The 25479-nt window shown below is 44.7% G+C and overlaps 1 protein-coding gene across 6 annotated transcripts in view; it reads right to left on the reverse strand.

Moving 5' to 3' along the window:
- stxbp5l (syntaxin binding protein 5-like) overlaps positions 1-25479 on the reverse strand; it is a 721261-nt gene that overhangs the window by 393902 nt on the left and 301880 nt on the right. For all 6 annotated transcript variants that reach the window (XM_038801940.1, XM_038801939.1, XM_038801935.1 and 3 more), the window contains exon 6: positions 4369-4432. In XM_038801940.1, the coding sequence (XP_038657868.1) occupies positions 4369-4432 (64 nt within the window). The remainder of the gene's footprint in view (positions 1-4368; positions 4433-25479) is intronic.

Genomic DNA, 25479 nt, shown 5'->3' on the forward strand with positions numbered 1-25479 from the left:
TACTTCCACATGCAGTGCATTTCTTGCCCCCACTACTCTCTGGGTAAAGAACCTACCTCTGACATCCTCCCTATATCTTCCACCATTTACCTTAAATTTATGTCCCCTTGTAATGGATTGTTCCACCGGGGGAAAAAGTCTCTGACTGTCTACTCTATCTATTCCCCTGATCACCTTATAAACCTCTATCAAGTCACCCCTCATCCTTCTCCGTTTTAATGAGAAAAGGCCTAGCACCCCCAACTTTTCCTCGCAACATCCTGGTAAATCTTCTTTGCACCTTTTCCAAAGCATCCACATCCTTCCTAAAATGAGGCGACCAGAACTGCACACAATACTCCAAATGTGGCTTTACCAAGGTTTTGTACAGCTGCATCATCACCTCACGGCTCTTAAATTCAATCCCTCTGCTAATGAACGCTAGCACACCGTAGGCTTTCTTCACAGCTCTATCCACTTGAGTGGCAACTTTCAAAGGTCAATAAACATAGACCCCAAGATCTCTCTGCTCCTCCACATTGCCAAGTACCCTACCGTTGACCCTGTATTCCGCATTCATATTTGTCCTTCCAAAATGGACAACCTCACACTTGTCAGGATTAAACTCCATCTGCCACTTCATAGCTCAGCTCTGCATCCTATCTATGGTCTCTTTGCAGCCGAAAACATCCATCCTCACTATCCACAACTCCACCAATCTTTGTATCGTCTGCAAATTTACTGACCCACCCTTCAACTCCCTCATCCAAGTCATTAATGAAAATCACAAACAGCAGTGGACCCAGAACTGATCCCTGCGGTACGCCATGGTAACTGGGCTCCAGGCTGAATATTTGCCATCCACCACCACTCTCTGACTTCAATCGGTTAGCCAGTTCATTAATCAACTGGCCAAATTTCCCACTATCCCATGCCTCCTTACTTTCTGCATCAGCCTACCATGGGGAACCTTAACAAATGGCTTACTAAAATCCATGTACACTACATCCACTGCTTTACCTTCATCCACATGCTTGGTCACCTCCTCAAAGAATTCAATAAGACTTGTAAGGCAAGACGTACCACTCACAAATCCGTGCTGACTATCCCTAATCAAGCAGTGTCTTTCCAGATGCTCAGAAATCCTATCCCTCAGTACCCTTTCCATTACTTTGCCTATGACCAAAGTAAGACTAACGGGCCTGTAATTCCCAGGGTTATCCCTATTCCCTTTTTTGAACAGGGGCACGACATTTGCCACTCTCCAATCCCCCGGTACCACCCCTGTTAACAGTAAGGACGAAACGATAATTGCCAACGGCTCTGCAGCTTGGTGTTCTGGCTGCGGGGGACATCTTGGGGGGGGGGGGTCCTCCAATTCCGGGGGGGGGGGGGGGGGGGGGGCCTCCACGGTTGCCAGGCCCACGATCGGGGTCTACCGATCGGCGGACGGGCTAATTCCGTGGGGGGCCTATGTTCCTCCGTGCCGGGCCCCTGTAGGGTTCCGCCATATTGCCCGGTGGTCGGCGCGGAGACGGCAACCCATGCGCATGCGCGGACCCACACCGGCTGTGGCGCGCATGCGCCAGACCAGCGGACACCACTCCGGCGCCATACTAGCCCCCTAGGAAGGGGTGGATGCCTGGGGGCCTGGAGGCCCTTTGACCCGGAGGTGCTCGTGCCACTTTTGACTCCGGTGTCAGAACTTGGCCGCGGGATCAGAGAATCCCGTTCGGGATGTTTGCTATGTGATTTACAGAAAGTATGGGGAGTTCAATGAAAGCTCCTATACTGATTCATTCTATATTTGGTTCAGCTATAAATAAACAATGTGAGTTCCGAATGGCTCACTGACGGCGTATATACGCATTATTTTTTAAATGTCAACAAAAATATTCTTTATTGAAGCTGGATTTCACTTGTAATCACTTGACTCTATTTCGATTGAAAAGTTCAGTGAGAAAAACTCTCTCCAGACCCATTTTTAATGCTCAAGGTGTTTTGTTTTCATAATAAAAGACTGGAAATTGTATTTACAGGTTCTGAATAATATATGAGGTATTTTTGTTAGTTTATGGAAGTTTATATTTTTAAATACTGTAAATGTTCTAACCTTACCATTCATGCACTGAACGGTAAATTTTCTGCCTCGGCATTCCTACCAATGCTCGGCAGAATCTTCCTGCTTCTGCAGAGATGGGCTTGAAGGTGGAACCTGGAGCAAAATAGGGCAGCAACCTGTGGAAGATCTTGCCGGAGGTGGGTGCATAATGGCCAGGGTTACCTTTTGTCGGTGGTTTAAGCTAAGTAAGTACCTAATGGAAGGACGGCGAAGACTTTACTGGGATTTCCTGGTTTCAAAGTGGATCCCTGTTGAGTGTAGAACTTGGTAGCTCTGTTGAGGTAGCCTCCAGGTGGCAGGCTGAAGGGCCAGTGCAGCCAGAGGCTTCATGCTCCAATGACAGGTCTGTGAGAATTAAAGGCCAAAGCCATGGTCAAAACAATTACTTTTTTAAAAAAATTGGAGTACCCAATTCTTTATTTCCAATTAAGGGCAACTTAGCAGCCACCTACCAGGCACATCTTAGGGTTGTGGGGGTGAGACCCACGTAGACACGGGGAGAATGTGCAAACGCCACAATGGACAGTGACCCGGGGTCGCGATCGAACCCTCGTCCTCCGCGCCGTGAATCAGCAGTGCCAATCACTCAGTCAAAAGAATTACGACAGAGAGGTTTTCCCTCTGCTCTGATAGTTCTCCTGGTCTTGGACATCTTCATTTTTGCAATTATAGTTTTGCATCTGAGGGTGATCGAACCCTCGTCCTCCGCGCCGTGAAGCAGCAGTGCCAATCACTCAGTCAAAAGAATTACGACAGAGAGGTTTTCCCTCTGCTCTGATAGTTCTCCTGGTCTTGGACATCTTCATTTTTGCAATTATAGTTTTGCGTCTGAGGATGTGTTGAGGCATCCTCCTGCTTGCCTGGCTGCCTCAGCAACGTCCACCTCTGCATAAGGCTACCCAAATCACTAATTATACTGCTCCAGGTGTCTGTATCTGTTTGGAGTTCTGCATTGTAACAATTGCCTTTCCTTGTTCTTTCCTCCATTGGATCTGAGATGGATAAGAGGTGATTGAACGGCGGTTTTCCAATTCTGAAGGCTAAGGTTGGAATAAATAATGATAGTTTTGTCTCCATTAGTCAGCACAATGGTGAAGACTTGTTTATAAATTTAAGCCAATCCTAAAATCTAAGGGGAGGTTAGAATACATTCTTCATACTTTAATGAAAGATAAATACCGAGGATGCTGGAAATCTGAAATAAAAACAGAAAATGCTGAAAAGGAATAGCAGGTCTGGCATGATCTGTGGAGAGAGAAACAGAGTAAATGTTTTGAGTCAATATTAATTCTTCATACTGGACTCAAAATGTTAACTCTATTTTACTCTCCAACGGAGTCTTTCCAGCATTTTCTGTTATTATTCTTCATGTAGTAATGCAAAATTCTTTGCATATACTCTGAGCGAAGTAGAATTTGTAAATTCTTTTAAAGTGGAATTAGTTGTTTTGACAATAGACAATGAGTTGGAAAATTGAATTAGACTAGATGGGCCTAGTGGAGAAACATACCAGTACCTTGGCAGCAAGGTAGCACAGTGGTTAGCACTGCTGCCTCACAGTGCCAGGGTCCTGGATTCAATTCCGGTCTTGCGTCACTGTGTGGAGTTTTCACTTTCTCCTCGTGTCTGCGTGGGTTTCCTCTGGGTGCTCCGGTTTCCTCCAACAGTCCAAAGATGTGCAGGTTTAGTGAATTGGCCATGCTAAATTGCCCGTTAGTATCCAAAGATGTGCAGATTAGGTGGGGCTGCAGGGATAGGGAGGATAGTGGGACTCGGTAGGATGCTCTTTCAGAGGGTCAGTGCAGACTTGATGGGTCGAATGACCTCCTTCTGCAAGAATTCTATAGTTTTATGGTACAAGACTTCTAATATTCTGTGGGTCCATGACATAAACAACAGGTGAGAAGTGATGTATATCTCTTTTGTTACTATATAGTTCCAAATAGCCGTTGAATTCACAAGTAGCACAGAATGAATACATTTAAGTTTATTGCAAACGCAAAATAAAATAAACCATTGTGAACAACATACGACAATATTTTTCTGGTGGAATGCCTCTTCAGTTTTTACCATTGATGCATAACTAAGTGTGGAGAAGCAATGAAAGTTTTGTACTTAATGCAGTAAAGGTGCAAACAGATACTATTTTGCTTATGTACCATAACATTTTTATTTGGGATTCAAAAGCCCAAATAACTCATCTGAATTCCTGAACAAAAATAACATTGAATCAACAATTGTATGTTATTTTTTTCTTTCCTACTTACTTTCCCCTCGTCTCTTGGACTGTCACTTAAATGAACAACAGGGCCAGGGTGAGTTTTTGTACACCTGCAAACAAATATATAATTTTCAGAACAAAAAGTATTGAAAAAATAAAATTGATCAAAAAAAAACCACACCATATTATTAAGTAGTTTGCAAGATTTAAAATTCCTCATTGTACATCATACTCTTTAAATAAATTCTCTCTCGCCTTGCCTCAGTTCAAGTGATTAGAAGTAAATATCCGTTGAAACATAAGCTGTGCCACTAAATCAGTTCAGGGCGCAACAACACTCTGCATACAGGGTGTGAAGCTGACACAGGTGAAATACCTCTGCCAGGATATGGCACCTAAAAGCATGGGGAGGCAAATCAGCTAAAGATACCGTTTCTAATAAGCACAACAGCTGTCAGCCAACGTCTATTGTTGGTATCGGCATTTTAACGCAGATCCGCAGGGAAGCTCTAGAAATAATGGTGCATGGTAATGGGGATCTAGTTGGTATCATGGTTTTACTTGTCATCCCGTTTTTTGTGCTTGATGCTGACTGAATTAATGTAACCTGGATACAAAGCGCAAGAAATTTGTCCCTAATCATAGAAGAGTATGGCATGAAAGGAAACCGTTTAACATGTCATGTCTGTGCCAGCTCTATCGAGGAGCTATGTTATCTTAACATTGTGCATTGAAACAAATGCTTTGTTTTTTGGTAATTCTTTTTGGAATACATAAGGAAGGAAATTGTACTTCACTGGAAACATAACATTAGAAATAGGAGAATTGACTTTCCAAATATTGATTGGAACCTCTATAGGTCGAACAGTTCGGATGGGGCAGTTTTTGTACAGTGTGTGCAGAAAAGGTTTCCTGACACAATATGTGGATAGGCCGACAAGAGGGGGGGGGGCCACATCGGATTTGGTACTGGGTAATGAACCGGGCTAAGTGTTAGATTTTATTTGTGGGAGAACACTTTGGAGATAGTGACCACAATTCGGTGTCTTTCACTATTGCAATGGGGCCAGACGGCAGGGCAAGGTTTATAATTGGGGGAGGGGGAATTATGATGCGATTAGGCAAGAATTAGGGAGCATAAGATGGGAACAGAAACTGTCAGGGAAAGGCACAAATGAAAAATGGAGCTTGTTCAAGGAACAAATACTGCGTGTCCTTGATAGGTATGTCCCTGTCAGGCAGGGAGGAAATGGCCGGGTGAGGGAACCATGGTTCACAAAAGAGGTTGAATGTCTTGTCAAGAGGAAAAATGAAGAGTATGTAAGGATGAGAAATCAAGGTTCAGTTGGGTCACTTGAGGGTTACAAGGTGGAAAGGAATGAGCTAAAAAAAAGGGCTTAGGAGAGCGAGGAGGGGGCATGAGAAGTCCTTGGCAAGTCGGATCAAGGAAAACCCCAAGGCTTTTTACTCTTATATGAAAAATAAAAGAATGATCAGGGTGAGGGTAGGGCCGGTCAAGGACAGTAGTAGGAACTTGTGCATGGAGTCAGAAGAAATAGGAGAGGCGTTGAATGAATACTTTTCTTCAGTGTTCACCAAGGAGAGGGGCCATGTTTTTAGGATGAAAGTGTGATACAGGCGGGTAGGCTGGAGGAGGTAGATGTTCTGAGGAAGGATGTATTAACAATTTTGAAAAACCTGAGGGTCGACAGGTCCCCTGGGCCAGATGGGATATATCCAAGGATTCTTTGGGAGGCAAGGGATTAGATTGCAGAGCCTTTGGCTTTGACCTTTGGGTCCTCACTGTCCACGGGAATAGTGCCAGAGGACTGGAGAGTGGCGAATGTTGTTCCTCTGTTCAAGACAGGGAATAGGAATGACCCTGGTAATTATAGGCCAGTTAGTCTTACTTCGATGGTTGGTAAGTTAATGGAAAGGGTCCCGAAGGATAGGATTTATGACCATTTGGAAAGATGCAGCTTAATCCGGGATAGTCAACACGGATTCGTGAAGGGTAAGTCTTGCCTCACAAATTTGATTGAATTCTTTGAGGAGGTAACTAAGTGTGTAGATGCAGGTAGAGCAGTTGATGTCGTATACATGGATTTTAGTATGGCGTTTGATAAGGTTCACCATGGTCGGCTCATGAGAAAGTAAGGAGGTGTGGGATAGAGGGAAATTTGGCCAATTGGATAAGTAACTGGCTATCACATAGAAGACAGTGGGTGGTGGGTAGATAGAACATTTTCAGACTGGAGACCAGTTACCAGCGGTGTACCACAGGGATCAGTGCTGGGTCCTCTGCTATTCGTGATTTTTATCAATGACTTGGAGGAGGGGGCTGAAGGGTGAGTCAGTACATTTGCTGATGACACCAAGATTGGTGGAGTAGTGGATGAGATGGAGGGCTGTTGTAGGCTGAAAAGAGACATTGATAGGATGCAGAGCTGGGCCGAAAAATGGCAGATGGAGTTTAACCCTGATAAGTGCGAGGTGATTCATTTTGGTAGAAAAAATTTGAATGCAGATTACAGGGTCAATGGCAGGGTTCTGAGGAATGTGGAGGAACAGAGAGATCTTGGGGTTCATGTCCACAGATCTCTGAAGGTTGCCACTCAAGTGGACAGAGCCGTGAAGGCTTATAGTGTCTGAGCGTTTATTAACAGGGGGCTTGAGTTTAAGAGCCGCGGGGTTATGCTGCAACTATACATGACGCTGGTGAGACCACAGTTGGAGTATAGTGTGCAGTTCTGGTCACCTCATTAGAGGAAGGATGTGGAAGCATTGGAAAGGGTGCAAAGGAGATTTACCAGGATGCTGCCTGGTTTGCAGGATAGATCTTATGAGGAAAGGTTGAGGGAGCTAGGGCTTTTCTCTTTGGAGCGGAGGAGGATGAGATGCGACTTAATAGAGGTTTATAAGATAATGAGGGGGATAGATAGAGTGGACGTTCAGAGACTATTTCCTCGGGTGGATGTAGCTGTTACAAGGGGGCATAACTATAAGATTCAGGGCGGGAGATATAGGAGGGATATTCGAGGTAGGTTCTTTACTCAGAGAGTGGTTAGGTTGTGGAATGGACTGCCTGCTGTGATAGTGGAGTCGGACACTTTAGGAACTTTCAAGCGGTTATTGAATAAGCACATGGAGCACACCAGAATGACAGGGAATGGGATAGCTTGATCTTGGTTTCGGACAATGCTCGGCACAACATCGAGGGCCGAAGGGCCTGTTCTGTGCTGTACTGTTCTATGATGTGGAGATGCCGGCGTTGGACTGGGGTGAGCACAGTAAGAAGTCTTACAACACCAGGTTAAAGTCCAACAGGTTTGTTTCAAACACGAGCTTTCGGAGCACGGCTCCTTCTTCAGGTGAATGGAAAGGCTTGTTCCAGAAATGTTTATATAGACACAGTCAGAGATGCCCCGGAATGCGAGCACCTGCAGGCAATCAAATCATCAAAGATGCAGAGAGAGAGGTAACTCCAGGTTAAAGAGGTGTGAATTGTCCCAAGCCAGTTCAGTCGGTAGGCCTCTGCAAGTCCAGGCTTGTTGGTGGGGGCCGAATGTAATGCGACATGAATCCCAGATCCCGGTTGAGTCCGCATTCATGCGTGCGGAACTTAGCTATAAGTTTTTGCTCAGCAATTTTGCGTTGTCGCGTCTCCTGAAGGCCTCCTTGTAGAATGCTGACCCGGAGATCAGAGGCTGAATGTCCTTGACTGCTGAAGTGTTCCCCAACTGGAAGGGAACAGTCCTGCCTGTTGATAGTCGCACGATGCCCGTTTATTCGTTGTCGCAGTGTCTGCATGGTCTCGCCAATGTACCACGCTTCGGGACATCCTTTCCTGCAGCGTATGAGGTAGACTACATTGGTCGAGTCGCACGAGTATGCGCCGCGTACCTGGTGGGTGGTGTTTCCACGTGTAATGGTGGTGTCCATGTCGATGATCTGGCATGTCTTGCAGAGATTACCCTGGCAGGGTTTTGTGGTGTTGTGGTTGCTGTTCTGAAGGCTGGGTAATTTGCTGCAAACAATGGTTTGTTTGAGGTTGCGCGGTTGTTTGAAGGCCAGTAGTGGGGGTGTGGGGATGACCTTGGCAAGATGTCCATCCTCGCTGATGATGTGTTGGAGGCTGCGAAGAAGATGTCGTAGTTTCTCCGCCCCAGGAAAGTACTGGACGACGAAGGGTACTCTGTCAGTGGTGTCCCGTGTTTGTCTTCTGAGGAGGTCGGTGCGGTTTTTTGCTGTGGCGCGGTGGAACTGTCGATCAATGAGTCGAGCGCCATATCCCGTTCGTACGAGGGCATCTTTCAGCATCTGTAGGTGTCTGTTGCGCTCCTCCTTGTCTGAGCAGATCCTGTGTATACGGAGGGCTTGTCCATAGGGGATGGCTTCTTTAATGTGTTTCGGGTGAAAGCTGGAGAAGTGGAGCATCGTGAGATTATCTGTGGGCTTGCGGTAAAGCGAGGTGCTGAGGTGACCGTCCTTGATGGAGACGAGTGTGTCCAAGAATGGAACTGAATTTGGAGAATAGTCCATGGTGAGTTTGATGGTGGGATGGAACTTATTGATGTCATCGTGTAGTCGTTTCAGTGATGTCTCGCCGTGGGTCCAAAGGAAAAAAAATGTCATCGATGTATCTGGTGTATAGCATCGGTTGAAAGTCCTGTGTGGTGAGGAAGTCCTGTTCAAACTTGTGCATGAAGATGTTGGCATATTGAGGTGCAAATTTGGTCCCCATGGCTGTTCCGTGCGTCTGGATGAAGAATTTGTTGTCGAAGGTGAAGACGTTGTGGTCTAGAATGAAACGGATGAGTTGCAGAATTGCGTCTGGAGATTGGCAGTTGTCGGTGTTGAGGACTGAGGCTGTTGCAGCAATGCCGTCGTCATGGGGGATGCTGGTGTAGAGTGCCGAGACATCCATTGTGACGAGGAATGTTCCTGGTTCAACTGGTCCATGGGTGCTGAGTTTCTGTAGGAAGTCCGTCGTGTCGCGACAGAAGCTGGGTGTACCTTGTACGATGGGTTTCAAGATGCCCTCGATGTGGCCAGAGAGGTTCTCACACAGGGTCCCATTGCCTGAAACGATAGGACGGCCTGGTGTGTTGGCCTTGTGTATTTTCGGGAGGCAGTAGAGATCTCCAATGCGGGGATTACGTGGGATGAGAGCACGTAGGGTGTTCTGAAGGTCTGGATCTAAGGTCTTGATCAGTCTGCTGAGTTGGCGGATGTGTTCCTTGGTTGGATCTGCGGGTAACTGCCTGTAGTGTTCCTGGTTGTCGAGTTGTCGGTATACTTCTTTGCAGTAGTCTGTTCTGTTCAGTATGACGGTGGCCCCTCCTTTGTCTGCTGGTTTGATGACGATGTTGCGGTTGGTCTTGAGAGTGCGGATGGCGTTGCGTTGTGCTTGGGTGACGTTTGAGGCTGCCTTGTGATTGCGAGTGATGAATCTGGCATTGACACGACTTCTGACGGCTTGAGCATACATGTCGAGTCTAGGGCAGCGGCCTTCCGGAGGGGTCCAATTTGACTCTTTCCTTTTCGGTCGAAAACAATACAGGAAAGAACAGGAAGCTTGAGAAACTTGGCATCACCACCAGCAGCAATCAAGCTTCTCCCGGTACAACAGTCGAAAACAATACAGGGAAATCCATTGTCAACTTGTCAGACTACACCCTTCAACCAGACGAAATCGAAGTCCTCAGCAGAGGGCTCAATTTCTGCACCACCACCAAAATGGACCCCATCAGTCTCGCGGCAGATACGGAGGAATTCATCAGGCGAATGAGGCTCCGGGAATTCTTCCACAAACCCCAAGAGGCCGACAGCGAACCCAGGGACACGACCAATGAACCGGAACAGCAGACCGCGAGATCTGCAGTGCAGCAACCAAAAAGGAAAGAGTCAAATTGGACAATTCACACCTCTTTAACCTGGAGTTACCTCTCTCTCTGCATCTTTGATGATTTGATTGCCTGCAGGTGCTCGCATTCCGGGGCATCTCTGACTGTGTCTATATAAACATTTCTGGAACAAGCCTTTCCATTCACCTGAAGAAGGAGCCGTGCTCCGAAAGCTCGTGTTTGAAACAAACCTGTTGGACTTTAACCTGGTGTTGTAAGACTTCTTACTGTACTGTTCTATGTAAGAGAAGGAGTATACCAGATGTCCCTCTGCCATTCAATGTGATCATGACTAATCTTCTGTCTCAACTCCACTCTTCTGCTTGATCCCCACTGATTCACTCAGGGATAAAAAAAATCTATCACAGCCTTGCAATAGGGCATTCCGACGCCTCCAGGGCAGTGTAATTCATAATATGGAAAGATGTGTCATTTGAAACATGGAAGTCTGGCAATATCTAGTCTGAGAGAAACATGAGAGGATACAGGGAAAGATTCCACAAAGGGTTAACAGCAGCTGCAAAGAACAGGATTATAAAATGCAGATTCTTTCTCCCAAGCAGGCTTAGCAAACACACAGGATTCTTGTATGAAGCTAAAAACAATGGCTCACACCTTCATTGAAAGTAACTACCTGGTTTCGACCAAATTGGATCACTGAGCGAGCAAAAGAGGAGTGTGAGATTCTTCGAATCTCACTCAGGGGTGCAATGACAGAAGGAGGAGGCTTAACAGACCTCAATTGTATGATATATATCAATGATAAGGAAAATAAACCAGTTCAAAAAGAAAAAGGAAAGAAATGGTGGCAAAAGAAATCCGGAAGTCCTGGAGAGGGCACTTCTGGGGTACCCAAACGAAAATAGAAAGTACAAATTAAAGATTAGGCCCCTCTCCACCCTTGACCTGTTCATTTCATTTTTCAGATGGAAAAAATAAAATAACAGATAAACCAGTTCACAAGAAGGAAGAGAACTACACTCCAGAGAAGAATGTTTGAGACAGGATTGGGGGAAACTAATGATACAATTGGCTACATATTTGAGGGAATTAAATGACAGAGCCCGGGGGAAAACTTTACGGGTTAGAAACAAATCAAAATATCAAATTATTACTGAGCCGTGAAACCTCCGGTCAGACATTTCTAACTGGACATCAGCTGATGGATGATCTGCGGTCTCCATGGGGTATGTACTACGTGGTGGAGTTATTAAGGGTCTCGACAGACAGCAGCGACTGACGAGGAACCCCAATATGATGAATGACAAAAGTTTAAGAATTTTTGTAGCTTGATGCCACAGCGGGAAAATTGTTACCAATGCAGCAAACAATATTGCATTTAAGAGCTGTAGTAGTTATTAAAGAAGAAATATCATGTAAATTGGTTGGGACTGCTATATATGATAATGGGGATATGTGTGCCATTCAAGAACTTGATCAGCATTTCTAAACTGTCTGAATGTTTTAATATAGGGGGAATAGTGGTTGTTTAGTGTGTTTTTTTGATTTAACTGCATAGAACATCATGGATAATATTGATGTTGTTTATATGCCATATTTAGTATGTAATGACTATTGGTCCCAAAGCCACGAAGGGATGTGTCGATATTGTACTTTAATTTTAGTGTTGGAATTGTGATAACATTTGCAAATATGTAAAGTTGTAACACAGTCTATTTGTGTGGTTAGGTGATGAGTAATGTGTTAAGATAAGACTTAATTTTTTTTTACTGTGTATTTAACAATAGGGAGAATTTATTTGGAAAAAGAAAAAGTGATAGTTCGATCTGGTTTTGCGACTACTTTGGCATATTATGTTGCAAATGTTGTAATGGAAAATATACACTTTCATGATGTAAGGGAAATGATGACAGACGAAAGGGATTTGAAGGAAATTTGTCAGAAAGATATTCTCTCAAGTACACCAGGGGCTGGCAGACATACATGCTTCAGGAAATGTTAGACATTAATGTGGAAGTTAGGAATAGAAGCAGGATCAATTGAACCTTTAAAATTAATGAAGCAAGGGAATCAGTGGATAGTACATGATGTCATAATTTAACATTCCAATGAGAAATGGAAAGCAATTTGGATGATGCAAAAATGGGACACTTAACAGCCAGTGATGGACAAAAGACCTTTTTGGTTACTGATGGACTGAGTTGTATGCTGTCTCTAAGGGACATGAGGAAGCTTCTACGGTGCTGCTACCCCAAGGAAGTAAAATGCTTTGGAGGTAGTGGAACACATGGATATAGCTATTGTGTTACCTTCCTGAGCAGCTGCAGATATGGTTCACGGTAATTGAACTTGAACAAAAAAAAGACTCTTATCGACACTGGTCTGTGATATGGATACATTTACGAATTGATTTTGGTGCACAATTTAAAATCACAACATACATACAAATGACAAAGATCGGGGATAAATGTTAGTCAGTACAATTGGATGGGGGGGATAATTGACCAAATGATATAGTTATGTTTCAAATGTCAAGACGGGGTGTAATTCATAATATGGAAAGATGTGTGATTTGAAACATGGAAGTCTGGCAATATCTGGTCTGAGAGAAACATGAGAGGATACAGGGAAAGATCCCACAAAGGGTTACCAGCAAATGCAAGGAGCAGGATTATAAAATGCAGATTCTTTCTCCCAAGCAGGCTTAGCAAACACATAGGATTCTTGTATGAAGCTAAAAACAATGGCTCACACCTTCATTGAAAGTAACTATCTTAGTAAGCATCTGGAAAAGCATGGATGAAGGTTTCAGGTGAATTAGGTGATGAATATTTAAAACAGGCAGGTCTTTCAAGTTATAACCAAGTGAATTTTTAGCATAAAGCTAAAAGCAATGTTTCACACCTTCATTGAAATTAACTCTCTTAGTAAGCAACTGGAAAGGAAAGGATGAGATTCAGTTGAATTTTGTGACAATTCTAGGTGTGAAATTCTACTAACACCAAGTAAATTAAAGAAAATTGGAGACAACCTGTCTATGAGAAACATAATTTAAAACCAAAATCAAAGTCAAAATTATGAGCTGGGGACACAATTGGAAAATAAAACTATATAAATGACAGGAACCAACCCAAAATTCACACCTCTATTGAAACCAAAGCATTTTTGAATATCACAAAGGAACTTCGAACATCACAAAGGAAACAATGTAATCAGAGACCTGAGAGTTGAGGTCATGTCAAAATGAATACTTAGTTGTATTAGAATGTTTAGATCAAAGATACTTTTTACAATCAACGTGAAATAATAGTTACTTTACAATAAAGTCATAAAAACTTAATAACTGTAAGAAAGAGAATATAAACCCAGAGACCAGAGCAGGAACGACCAGAACCAGAACTCAGAGAGAAGCAGAGAAGGAACAAGAGAAGCAAGCAGATTCAGCTTATAGCCAGCTCGGTCATGGGAAAGATAAGACATAGCAGCCGAGCTAAAACAGCTCATATATCTAAGGAAGACTAGAATTTAAAGATGAGGCAGAGTCAGCTCAGAGATAGCCAGCAGGGCCAGCTCTCACAGCTCGGTACATGGGAAAGATAGGACATAGCAACCAAGCTCACCAGCGAATACATCTAAAGACCAGATTTTAAAAAGAAGATTGATTGTCAAGTTGGGCCTGAAGGTCCCTTCAATCAACCAGAAGGACCCAGAAGCAAGGTATTTTTACCTTTCTATAAAGAAAGTGATTGCAGCTTTTAAAAGAAAAAATATAATAATAAAATAACTTAATTTAACCTCAAACAGTAGTTATTCCTCAGTCTACTTTACTTACTTAGCAATGCGGGACCCAGGATCGATGCTACTAAGTGATAAGCAGATGGAATCTTCGGTGAAGATATTGGTTATACCGGGGGATAACTTGAAAACATAGTTTGACCTGAATAGCACCCACCGAAGCCTGCATCGGATTCAGGGAGTGAGAATCCCTGTTCACCATTTGGAATGTTGGCCCTTTTTGGTATAGGGGGAATTCTAAGAATAGTGGTGAGTTTTCAACAACAGTAGAGAATTACAAAGATTCACAATTCCCTGAAATGTCTCCCAATCTCAAGTCCTAAGTAATCAAGCTCTCATCCTGAGGTTGTGCTTCTGTGCTCTAGATTCCCCATTCAGATGATTCTTAGTGTTTGTCCTGTCAAGGCCTTTCAGAATCTTGTATACTTCAATGAAATCAGTTCTCAATCCTCTAAACCTGAAAGAATAAAGGCCCAATTTACTTGACCTCCTGTCATTGGACACCTCCATCATCACAGGAACAATACTAGAGAACCTTTCTGCACCACCACCAAGGCAAGTGTATCATTGCTTAGATATCAAGACCAAAACTGTACACAATACTCCAAGTCATTAATAAGAGCAGACCTGATCTGATTGTAACTTCAATAATAATCTTATAATAATCTTCATTAGTGTCACAAGTTGGCTGGTTTAGCTCACCAGGCTAAATCGCTGGCTTGTAAAGCAGACCAAGCAGGCCAGCAGCACGGTTCGATTCCCGTACCAGCCTCCCCGGACAGGCGCCGGAATGTGGCGACTAGGGGCTTTTCACAGTAACTTCATTGAAGCCTACTCGTGACAATAAGCGATTTTCATTTCATTTCATTCAAGTAGGTTTACATTGTTATGGGCCAGGGTTTAGAGAACCTCAAAATGTATCATGGAGTACACCTGACCCACACCTTTTAATAGATTGTGGTTATGGGGAGCACACAGGCCCACTCTGCAGATGTGATGCAACAGATCACTACAGTACTTTTAAATTAAAACAATGTTTATTTATGAAACCAGTTAACACTTTATAAACCCACAGTAAACATCGTAACAACTATCAACACCAATCCTCCCCACAGATACAATATTCTATAAGTAAACCTTAATCTTTCCTTATCAGCATCCATAAGACAATAGACCCTTTTTAAACACAGTAATCAGGTTTAAATTCACTACTGAGAGCAGTCAGCACTTTGAAATCACCCAATTGATCTGGAGACAGTCTTTTGGTTTGCCGAGAGATCGTTATACAGCTCCTTGCTTTGCCTGCTCTCAAAACAAAACTAAACACACCCTGCAGCTGCAAGTCCAAAGCAAAAATAAAATCAGACACACAGCCTAGTTCCACCCACTCTCTGACATCATTGCAGCTCTCTAATAAACACCCATTTCTTAAATGACACCTCCCCCCAAGAAAAAAAAAAATCAACATCAAGATGGTTTCATTTTTCACCTTTTCACTTTCTTTTAAGATATATGGACAATGAATATACATTTTTTAAAACAAAACAAAACACACAAACATTTAATAATAACATAGTCCATTTTAGTTCTTCTTCCTCCACTAAACTCCTTCTTGATTGACAGTCTCTTTAAACAATAAGGTCTCTGCACAATCCATCCATTTATCTATGCCTCGGCATTTCTCTTTAAAGTCAGATACTTTAGTTCAATTTGATCACAGAGCCCCTTGTAATTCTCCAACACAGGAGCATTGGTTATCACAGCTTTCAGGCCTTCAAATGCCTGTTGAAATTCCGCTGTCCACTTAAATTTTTGAAGTTTCTTCAGCAAGCCCATCAGTGGAGCAACCACGCTATAAAGATTTGGCACAAATGTTCGATCAAATCCCTCATGCCAAGAAATCGCATTACTTACCTTCATGTCGAGGGTATTGGAAACTCCCCAATAACTTTTGTTTTCACATCCCGTGGGACCATTCAACCCTGTCAGATTGTATGGCACAGGAAAGTGACTTGGGCTTTTCCAAATTCACTTTTGGCTAGGTTTACCTCCAAACCCACCTCCTGAAGTTGATCGAATAACTCCACCAGATGTTTTAAATGTTCTTTCCATGTCTGGCTGAAAATTACTAGATCGTCGATGTATACCGCACAATTAGGTACTCCTGAAACAACTTTGTTAGTTAACCGTTGAAATGTGGCTGGGGCGATTTTCATGCCAAATGGCATAACTTTGAATTGGTATACGCCATCTGGAGTCACGAAAGCTGAAATCTCCTTCGCCCTTTCGGATAAAGGTACCTGCCAGTAACCTTTAAGTAAATCCAGTTTGGAAATCCCACTTTCTCAATGTAATCCTCCAAACGTGGGATAGGATAAGAGTCCATTCTTGTAACTGCATTAACCTTTCTATAGTCCACACATAACTAATGGGTACCATCCGATTTTGGTACCATCACTATGGGTGAGCTCCATTGGCTGCAACCCACTTCAATTATGCCATTTTTAAGCATACTCTGAACATCTTTGTCAATCTGTGCCAATTTTAAAGGGTTAAGTATATGCATATTGTTTAATTGGAACAGCATTTCCCACATCTACATCATGTATAGCCATTTTAGTACTTCCCAACTTATCTCCACAAACTTGCCCATGTGATATCAATAACTCTTTCAGGTCAGTCCGTTTTTCCTCTGGAAGGTAACTCAACAATTCATCCCAATTTTTAAGAACATCCTTGTTTTCCAGTTTAATTTGAGGTCTGTCAAATTCAAAGTCATCTTGATTTGGTTCGTCACTTTGAGTTAGAATCATTAAAACCTCCTCCTTTTTCTTTCCTTCCCTTTCAAAGTACCTTTTAAGCATATTCACATGACACACTCGGTGAGTTTTCCTTCTATCTGGCATTCTTACCACATAATTTACCTCACTTAATTTCCTTTAAATCTGAGAAGGTCCACAAAACCTTGCTTTTAAAGGTTCACCTATCACTGGTAACAATACTAAAACGTTATCTCTACTGGCAAAACTTCGAATTTTGGATTTCTTGTCCACTGTCAACGGCCTTCGGCCGGCACGGCGGGAATTCCGCGGGTGCCCGAGAATCGGCGCCGGAGAATTGGGAAGCCGGTGTTCCCAGCGTCGAGTCGGAGAATCCCGGCCATTACATCTGCTGGCTCCCCTTTATCTAGCTATTAAGTTATACTCTCAAAAATCTCTAATAAGTTACTCGAATAAATTACACAATTTTATTTTCATAAATACATATTGTCTCTGTCGGATTAAGCTATGATCATCTAAGTACATTGCTAAAACTGCCTTAATAATAAATTCCAGAATTCGCCCAATGAATGATATCAAACTAGACTGTAGTTAGTTCATTGTTTCTTGCTCCTTCCTTTCTTGAATACCAAATTTACACTTGCTAACTTCTAACCCACTTGAACCATTCTAGACTCCAGGGAAATTTGCTAAATCATAACCAATGCATCCAACATCTCTCAATATGTCTTTTAGAACCTGAGGACATAGACCAGCAGGTCCTGGGGATTGTTGGCTTTTAGTCCATTAAATTTGTCTGATACTTTTTTCTATTGATATTAATTGCTTTAAATTCCTCAATCTTATTAGTCCCTTGTTTGCCCTATATTTCTGGAATGCAATTTGTTGACCTCTACTGCGAAGACAAGCATGAAATATTTGTTCAATGTCTCTGTCATTTCCTCATTCCCCATGATAATCTTTCTAGTCTCTGCCTCTGAGGGACCAATGTTTACTTTAGCTACTCTTCACTATTTTGTAGACATGTACAAGCACTTACGATCTGGTTACATATTCTTGGCTAGTTTACTCTCATGTTCTGTTTTTTTCCATTTTTATCAACATTTTGGTTGCCCTTTTCTGATTTTTAAACTCTCCCAATCCTCAGGTTTACTATTATTCTTCTTCTCAACATTAGAAGCTGCATCTTTTCATCTCACACTGTCCTTCATTTCTCGAGTATGCCATGGATAGATGTTTCTTGCAGAATTTTTGTTTTCAACACAATTGATTTTTGTTGAACATTTTGAATCATTTATTTAAATGTTTCACATTGATTACTTACTGCCATATATATTAGTCTATTTACCCAATCGGCTTTAGCTATCTCTCCCCATAATTGGCCTAATTTAACATTGTTATTTGGTCTAAAATTTAATGAAATTTATTTGTATCATATTCACTTTTCCCAGAGGATCATTTACTCTCCATCTGATGGGGCCAGGCCATCCAGATGATAAGCCTGCTCATAACAGAATACCAAATCTAAAATAGCTTTCTCCCTAGTTGCTTCCACAACATACCATTCTAGGAAGCTGTTACGAAAACATTCTACAAAATATGGGCCGAATTCTCAGTTTCAGAGACTTGTTGGCGCCGCGGCTGAATTGCGCGGGGCTCGCATTCCTGTTGGGGATGCCAGTTCCGGAGAAATTCAGGACATGCTAATGAACCAGCACTTTGCCTAGGTGAATCCAGAGTAATTCTTATTGCCGCTGTCGCGGATTCGCTGCGGCCAGAATTGACACTGGGGAACTTGATGAGCTGGTGCTGCTTATAAGCACTCCACTCCCCACACACACTCATTCCCGTTAAGAGCAGCACCAAGGTTCGCAGTCAGAGAACTTGACCAGATACTAGATGCAGTAGAGATGAGGCAGGACACCCTCTTTCCTAGGGTGGGCAGGAGGCTGTCACCTGCTGATGTCAACCGGGCCTCATGTTACATCCGAGACCAGACCCCAACAGTGGCTAGGGTATTGGACCAAAATCCAGTTTATTTTGAGACAATGCGGAAAGAATGATTCACTCCAGGAGTGATTGCATGCAAATAAATAGGGCTTTGGTATTTCTAAAATAAAACTATTATAAATACAATATTAAACTTTATAACACATCCGAAAAAGGACAGCTTACAGTTACCCCTTTAACACGAATACTCCATTGAACAACAAGAAAATAGCTCTCAATTCAGCTTATACCAGCATGGCATGAAGTAATCCTTGCATCACAGAACAGATTATGGCTCTTGTTAGAACCCCTTCAGACTCTGGAAGAATATCTTAAAGTAGCTGCTTCATAGAACATAGAACATAGAACAGTACAGCACAGAACAGGCCCTTCGGCCCTCGATGTTGTGCCGAGCAATGATCACCCTACTTAAACCCACGTAACCCGTATACCCGTAACCCAACAATCCCCCCATTAACCTTACACTACGGGAAATTTAGCATGGCCAATCCACCTAACCCGCACATCTTTGGACTGTGGGAGGAAACCGGAGCACCCGGAGAAAACCCACGCACACACGGGGAGGACGTGCAGACTCCACACAGACAGTGACCCAGCCGGGAACTGAACCTGGGACCCTGGAGCTGTGAAGCATTGATGCTAACCACCATGCTACCGTGAGGCCCCAAATTCAACTGGGTTGTTTCAGTCTCTTCCTTGTCTTCAGACAAGACTGCTCTGTTTCCAAACTTATAACTTAAAAAATGATCTACCTGGGAAAGAAAACTGCTTTTTCTTGTGATCAGAACATGCAAGGGTTGCCAGATCAGAGGTAAGACTTAATTCCGAAAGCCTTTCTCCAAAACACATCTCTCTCCACAGCTTTCTCCAAACTGCCTCTCTCCACAGCTTCTCAAAACGTCTCTCTGCCTTTCTGGGCTCCACCCAGCAAATTACCTCATCGCCCCCCCAAGCAAAATACAAATTATCTCTGTAGGCTGCAAAAGCACATTAATTCCCCAGGAATCTCCCCAGTCAAACCACAGTCCATTAGCCTAGACTGAAAACACATTCTTTCATCAATTTCACATGCTATTCCTTAAAACCATGATGCAGACGAGTAAGGCAGAAAGACTGGATGGTTTCCCAGTGGAATTCTGTAAGAAATTTATGGATAAGCTGACTCCACTACTGGTAATGATGTTTAAAGCTGCAGTAAAGAGGGAATACTCCCAAAGACGATGATGCCAACTTGAATTTCACTATTGCTGGAAAAATATAAATATTTGATGGAGTTTGGGCCATATTGACTGATACCATTATTAAATGTGGACATTAAGATAGTGATGAAGGTCACGGTGTCGAGGACCCGGGTTCAATCCAGGCTCCAGGTCACTGTCCATGTAGAGTTTTCACATTCTTCTCATGTCTCACCCCCACAATCCAAAAAGATGTGCAGCGTGGGTGAACTGGTCACACAAAATTACCCCTTAATTGGAAAATAAAAGAATTGGATACTGTAAAATTTATACAAAACAAAAAAAAGATATCACTGAAGAAATTGGCTGTTAGATTAGAGAATTGCCTGCCACAGATAATAGGGGAAGACAGACGGGATTCGTAAAGGTGAGACAGTTATCTTTAAATGTACGACACCCGTTATATGGGGCTGTTTAGCACAGGGCTAAATCGCTGGCATTGAAAGCAGGCCAAGCAGGCCAGCAGCACGGTTCAATTCCCGTAACAGCCTCCCCGGATAGGCGCCGGAATGTGGCGACTAGGGGCTTTTCACAGTAACTACATTTGAAGCCTACTCGTGACAATAAGTGATTTTCAATTTTCAAATACGTGGTTTTGACTCTAGAAGAGGGGAAGGTGCAGGAGGTAATACTGGCATTAGATGCAGAGAAGGAGTTCGATAGAATGGAAATATTTGATTTCGGTGTTGGAACAGTTTGGAATTGGGCCTAAATTTGTTGCATGGGTCAAGTTATTGTATGCCGATCCAAGGGTGAGCGTACAAATGACCAAAATGAGCTCGGAGAACTTTCAGCTACAGGGAGGAATGATACAGGGGTGCCTCATGTCCCCTCTACTATTTCCTTTAGTGACAGAACCCTTGGCCATTGTGCTGAGGAGCTTGAATACATGGAAGGGGATAATGAGGGTGGGTGGAACACAGGATAGCATTATATGGCGATAATTTACTTTTATATATATCTGACCTGATACTACGATTGGAAACATTATGAAACTACTAAAAAGATTCGGAATCCTCTTTGGCTATAAGTTAAACTTTGGAAAAAGTGAGTGCTTTACAATTTCAACACCCCGAGAAGGACAAAGCATGGAAGACATGTAATTTCGATCAGTAACTAACCACTTTAGATATTTAGGGGTACAAGTTGCTCGAGACTGGGCTCAGATCCATAAATTGCCGAGCAGCAAGGGTTAAAGAAGACTTACAAAAATGGGATAGTTAGCCCCTTTCGCTTGTGGGGCAAGTGCAAGTGATATGAATGTTCTGCAACGGTTTTTATTTTTATTTCAGTGTTTCCCAGTCTTTTTATCTAAAGCTTTTTTTATAGGGGTGGAAAGATTGATCTCTTCATTTATATGGGCTGGTGGGGTCCCTAGGATTCAAAAATCGTTGCTTCAGAGGGAGCGACAATTGTCCTAGCCTTGTCGAATCTTAGGCATTATTACTGGGCTGCAAATGCCGGGAAGGTTCAATGCCAGGAATCAGATATATGGGTGCAGGTGGGGGAAGGGGCATGTAAAAGATCGGGGCTGTGGGCACTGGCTGCAGCGCCATTCCCACTGATGCCACAGAAATACTCAAAGAGCCCGGATGTAGTGGCAATACTGAATATATGGAAGCATTTCGCAAATATTTTACACTGGAGTCAGGGTCCAAACTAATGCCAATCTGAGAAAACCATCTATTTAAACTTGCAAGAATAGACGTTGAGTTTCAAGACTGGGAGGAAAAATGTGTGATCACGTTGATAGACTTGTTTCTCAAAAGTCGTTTTGCAATATTTGACCAATTGAGGGAGAAATATGAGCTCCCAAGGCGGGAGGCCTTTAGATATACACAGATAGGGGCTTTCATTATGGAGATCTTCCCTATGCTCCCAATGTTACCCCTTTCTTCTTTGATGGAGGAGGTATTGATGGTTTTGGGGAGAGAAGGGAGAGTTGTTTCTGCTATTTATAGAAAAATTATGGAAGCAAGATCAGAATCTCTGGATAGGGTTAAGGCCAAATAGGAGGAGAAATGAGGGGAGATGTTGGAAGAAGGGCTATGGTACCAACTTTTACGAAGGATAAATGCATCAAAAACGTGCGCAGGTTTGGCACTAATACAATTTAAGGTAATTCACAAATAACATTTGATGACGTCGGGAAGGAGTCTCATGTTTGAAGGGGTTGAGGACATTTGTAACAGATGCGGGAGGGGGCCAGCCAAATATGTACACATGTTTTGGTTGTGCCTGAAACTTAGGAAATTCTGGAATACCTTCTTTAGCACCATGCCGGCAGTGTTACTGTTGGACCTAGAACCCAGTCCTCTGGGAGCCATATTTGGGGTGCCGTACTTGCCAGAACTCCAGACAGGGGCAGGAGCCGATGTCTTTGCCTTTGCCTTGCTGGTGGCGAGGAGGCGGATCTTATTGGGTTGGAAGTCAGTTTCTCGACCCTGTGCCTCGATATGGCTGGGAAATTTAATGGAGTTTCTAAGCCTAAAGAAGGTTAAATTTTGTTCAAGAGGGAATGAGGAGGAGTTTCATAAAAGATGGAATTTTTTTTTAAATAATTTTTATTGAAAGAGTTTTTCCATACAGACATTTACCCCTACTAATTTTTAAATTATTTACAACACAATCCCTCTAGGCAAATGTCCCTCCCTCGCCCGCCCTCTCGCGCGCACCAGTCCTCCCCCCCCCCCCCCCCCCCCCAGGCAACCTTAACAACCAAGGCAGCCTACAGTTTCAGACATGAGCAGCGAGCAGGCTTGCCCGCGTTACAGTCGTGCGTGTCCCCCCACGACCCTTGCTGCCCCCCCCCTCCCCTCCCCCCCCCCTCCCTCCCCTCCCCCCCCCTCCCTCCCCCCCCCCCCCCCCCCCCCCCCGGGTTGCTGCTGCCACGACCCCGAACGTCTATCTCTGATCTAAAAAGTCAAGGAAAGGTTGCCACCGCCTGGCGAATCCCTGTACCGACCCTCTCAGGGCAAATTTGATCCTTTCTAGCTGAATATAGCTAGCCATATCGTTAATCCAAGTTTCAACGCTTGGAGGCCTCGCGTCCTTCCATTGAATTAATATCCTTCGTCGAGCCACTAGGGACGCAAAGGCCAGTATTCCGGCCTCCCTAGCCTCCTGTACCCCCGGTTCTACCCCGACCCCAAAGATCGCAAGCCCCCATCCTGGTTTGACCCTGGACCCCACCACCTTCGACACCGTCCTTGCCACCCCCTTCCAGAACCCTTCCAGCACCGGACATGCCCAGAACATATGCACATGGTTCGCTGGGCTTCCCAGACATCTGACACACCTGTCCTCACCCCCAAAGAACCGGCTCATCCTTGTCCCCGTCATGTGAGCTCTATGCAGCACCTTAAATTGAATGAGGCTCAGTCTCGCACACGAGGAGGAAGAGCTGACCTTCTCCAGTGCATCCGCCCACGTCCCGTCTTCTATCTGCTCTCCCAGCTCCCCTTCCCACTTGGCTTTCAGCTCCTCCCCCGATGCTGCTTCCGCCTCCTGCATTATCTTGTAGATGTCTGATATCTTCCCCCCTCCGACCCAGACCCCCGAGAGCACCCTATCACTCGCCCCCTTACTGGGGAGCAGGGGAAACCCCTCCACCTGCCGCCTAGCAAATGCCTTCACTTGTAAATATCTGAACATGTTTCCCGGGGGGAGCTCAAACTTCTCCTCCAGCCCTCCCAGGCTCGCAAACCTCCCCTCTATAAACAGGTCCTTCAGCTGCCGTATGCCCACCCTGTACCAGCTCTGAAATCCCCCGTCGATGTTCCCCGGGATGAATCTATGGTTCCCTCTTATTGGCGCCGCCAACAGACCTCCCATTTCACCCCTATGTCGCCTCCACTGCCCCCATATCTTGAGGGTGGCCGCCACCACCGGGCTCGTGGTGTACCTCGTGGGGGGGAGCGGCCATGGTGCCGTTACTAGGGCCCCCAGGCTTGTGTTGCCACAGGACGCCCTCTCCATTCGTTTCCAAGCTGCCCCCTCCCCTTCCATCATCCACTTGCGCACCATTGACACATTTGCCGCCCAGTAGTACCCCGAGAGATTGGGCAGTGCCAGCCCTCCACTGTCCCTACTCCGCTCCAAAAAGACCCTCCTCACCCTTGGGGTGCCATGCGCCCACACGTAGCTCATGATGCTACTCGTCACCTTTTTGAAGAAGGCCCTAGGGAGGAAGATGGGCAAGCACTGAAATAAAAACAAGAACCTTGGGAGGACCGTCATTTTGATTGACTGCACCCTCCCCGCCAGCGACAACGGTACCATGTCCCACCTCTTAAACTCCTCCTCCATCTGTTCCACCAGCCTGGAAAAGTTCAACTTGTGGAGGGTCCCCCAGTTCCTTGCCACCTGCACCCCTAAGTACCTAAAGCTCTTTCCTGCTCGCTTGAAGGGGAGTCTCCCAATACCCTCTCCCTGGTCCCCCGGGTGTATCACAAAAACCTCGCTTTTGCCCAAATTTAATTTGTACCCCGAAAAGTCCCCAAACTCTGCTAATAGTTCCATTATCTCCGGCATTCCCCCTTCTGGGTCTGCCACGTACAGCAGTAGATCATCCGCATACAGCGATACTCGATGTTCCTCCCCTCCCCTAGTCAGTCCTCTCCACCCCCCTGAACCCCTCAGTGCCATCGCCAACGGTTCAATCGCCAGTGCGAAAAGTAGGGGGGATAGGGGACATCCCTGCCTGGTCCCTCGGTGGAGCCCGAAATACTCCGACCTCCTCCCGTTTGTCACTACACTCGCCGTCGGGGCCGAGTAGAGCAACTTCACCCACTTAATAAACCCTTCCCCAAACCCAAACCGTTTCAACGTCTCCCACAGGTACTCCCACTCCACCCTATCGAATGCCTTCTCCGCGTCCAGCGCTACCACTATCTCAGCCTCCCCCTCCACTGCCGGCATCATAATTACATTCAGCAATCTCCGCACGTTCGTGTTGAGCTGCCGCCCCTTCACGAACCCCGTCTGGTCCTCATGGATTACCCCTGGCACACAATCCTCTATTCTAGCTGCCAGGATCTTTGCCAGCAACTTGGCATCCACGTTCAGAAGCGAGATAGGCCTGTAGGACCCGCACTGCACGGGGTCTTTATCCCGCTTCAATATCAGGGAGATCAGAGCCTGCGACATTGTCGGGGGCAGAACCTCCCCCTCTCGCGCCTCATTAAAGGCTCGTACCAGTACCGGTCCCACCAAGTCCACATTTTTCTTATAGAATTCCACCGGGAACCCATCTGGCCCCGGCGCCTTCCCCGCTTGCATCTGACCTATTCCCTTGACTAGCTCCTCTAGCCCTATTGGCGCCCCCAGCCCTTCTACCAGCCCCTCCTGGACCCTTGGGAACCTCAATTTGTTTAGGAAGTCCTCCATTCCCCCTCTCCTCGTCGGCGGCTCAGACCGATACAACTCCTTGTAAAAATCCCTGAAGACCCCGTTCACTTCTTGCCCC

The sequence above is a fragment of the Scyliorhinus canicula genome, chromosome 7 (assembly GCF_902713615.1).
Source record: "Scyliorhinus canicula chromosome 7, sScyCan1.1, whole genome shotgun sequence".
Taxonomy (NCBI): domain Eukaryota; kingdom Metazoa; phylum Chordata; class Chondrichthyes; order Carcharhiniformes; family Scyliorhinidae; genus Scyliorhinus; species Scyliorhinus canicula.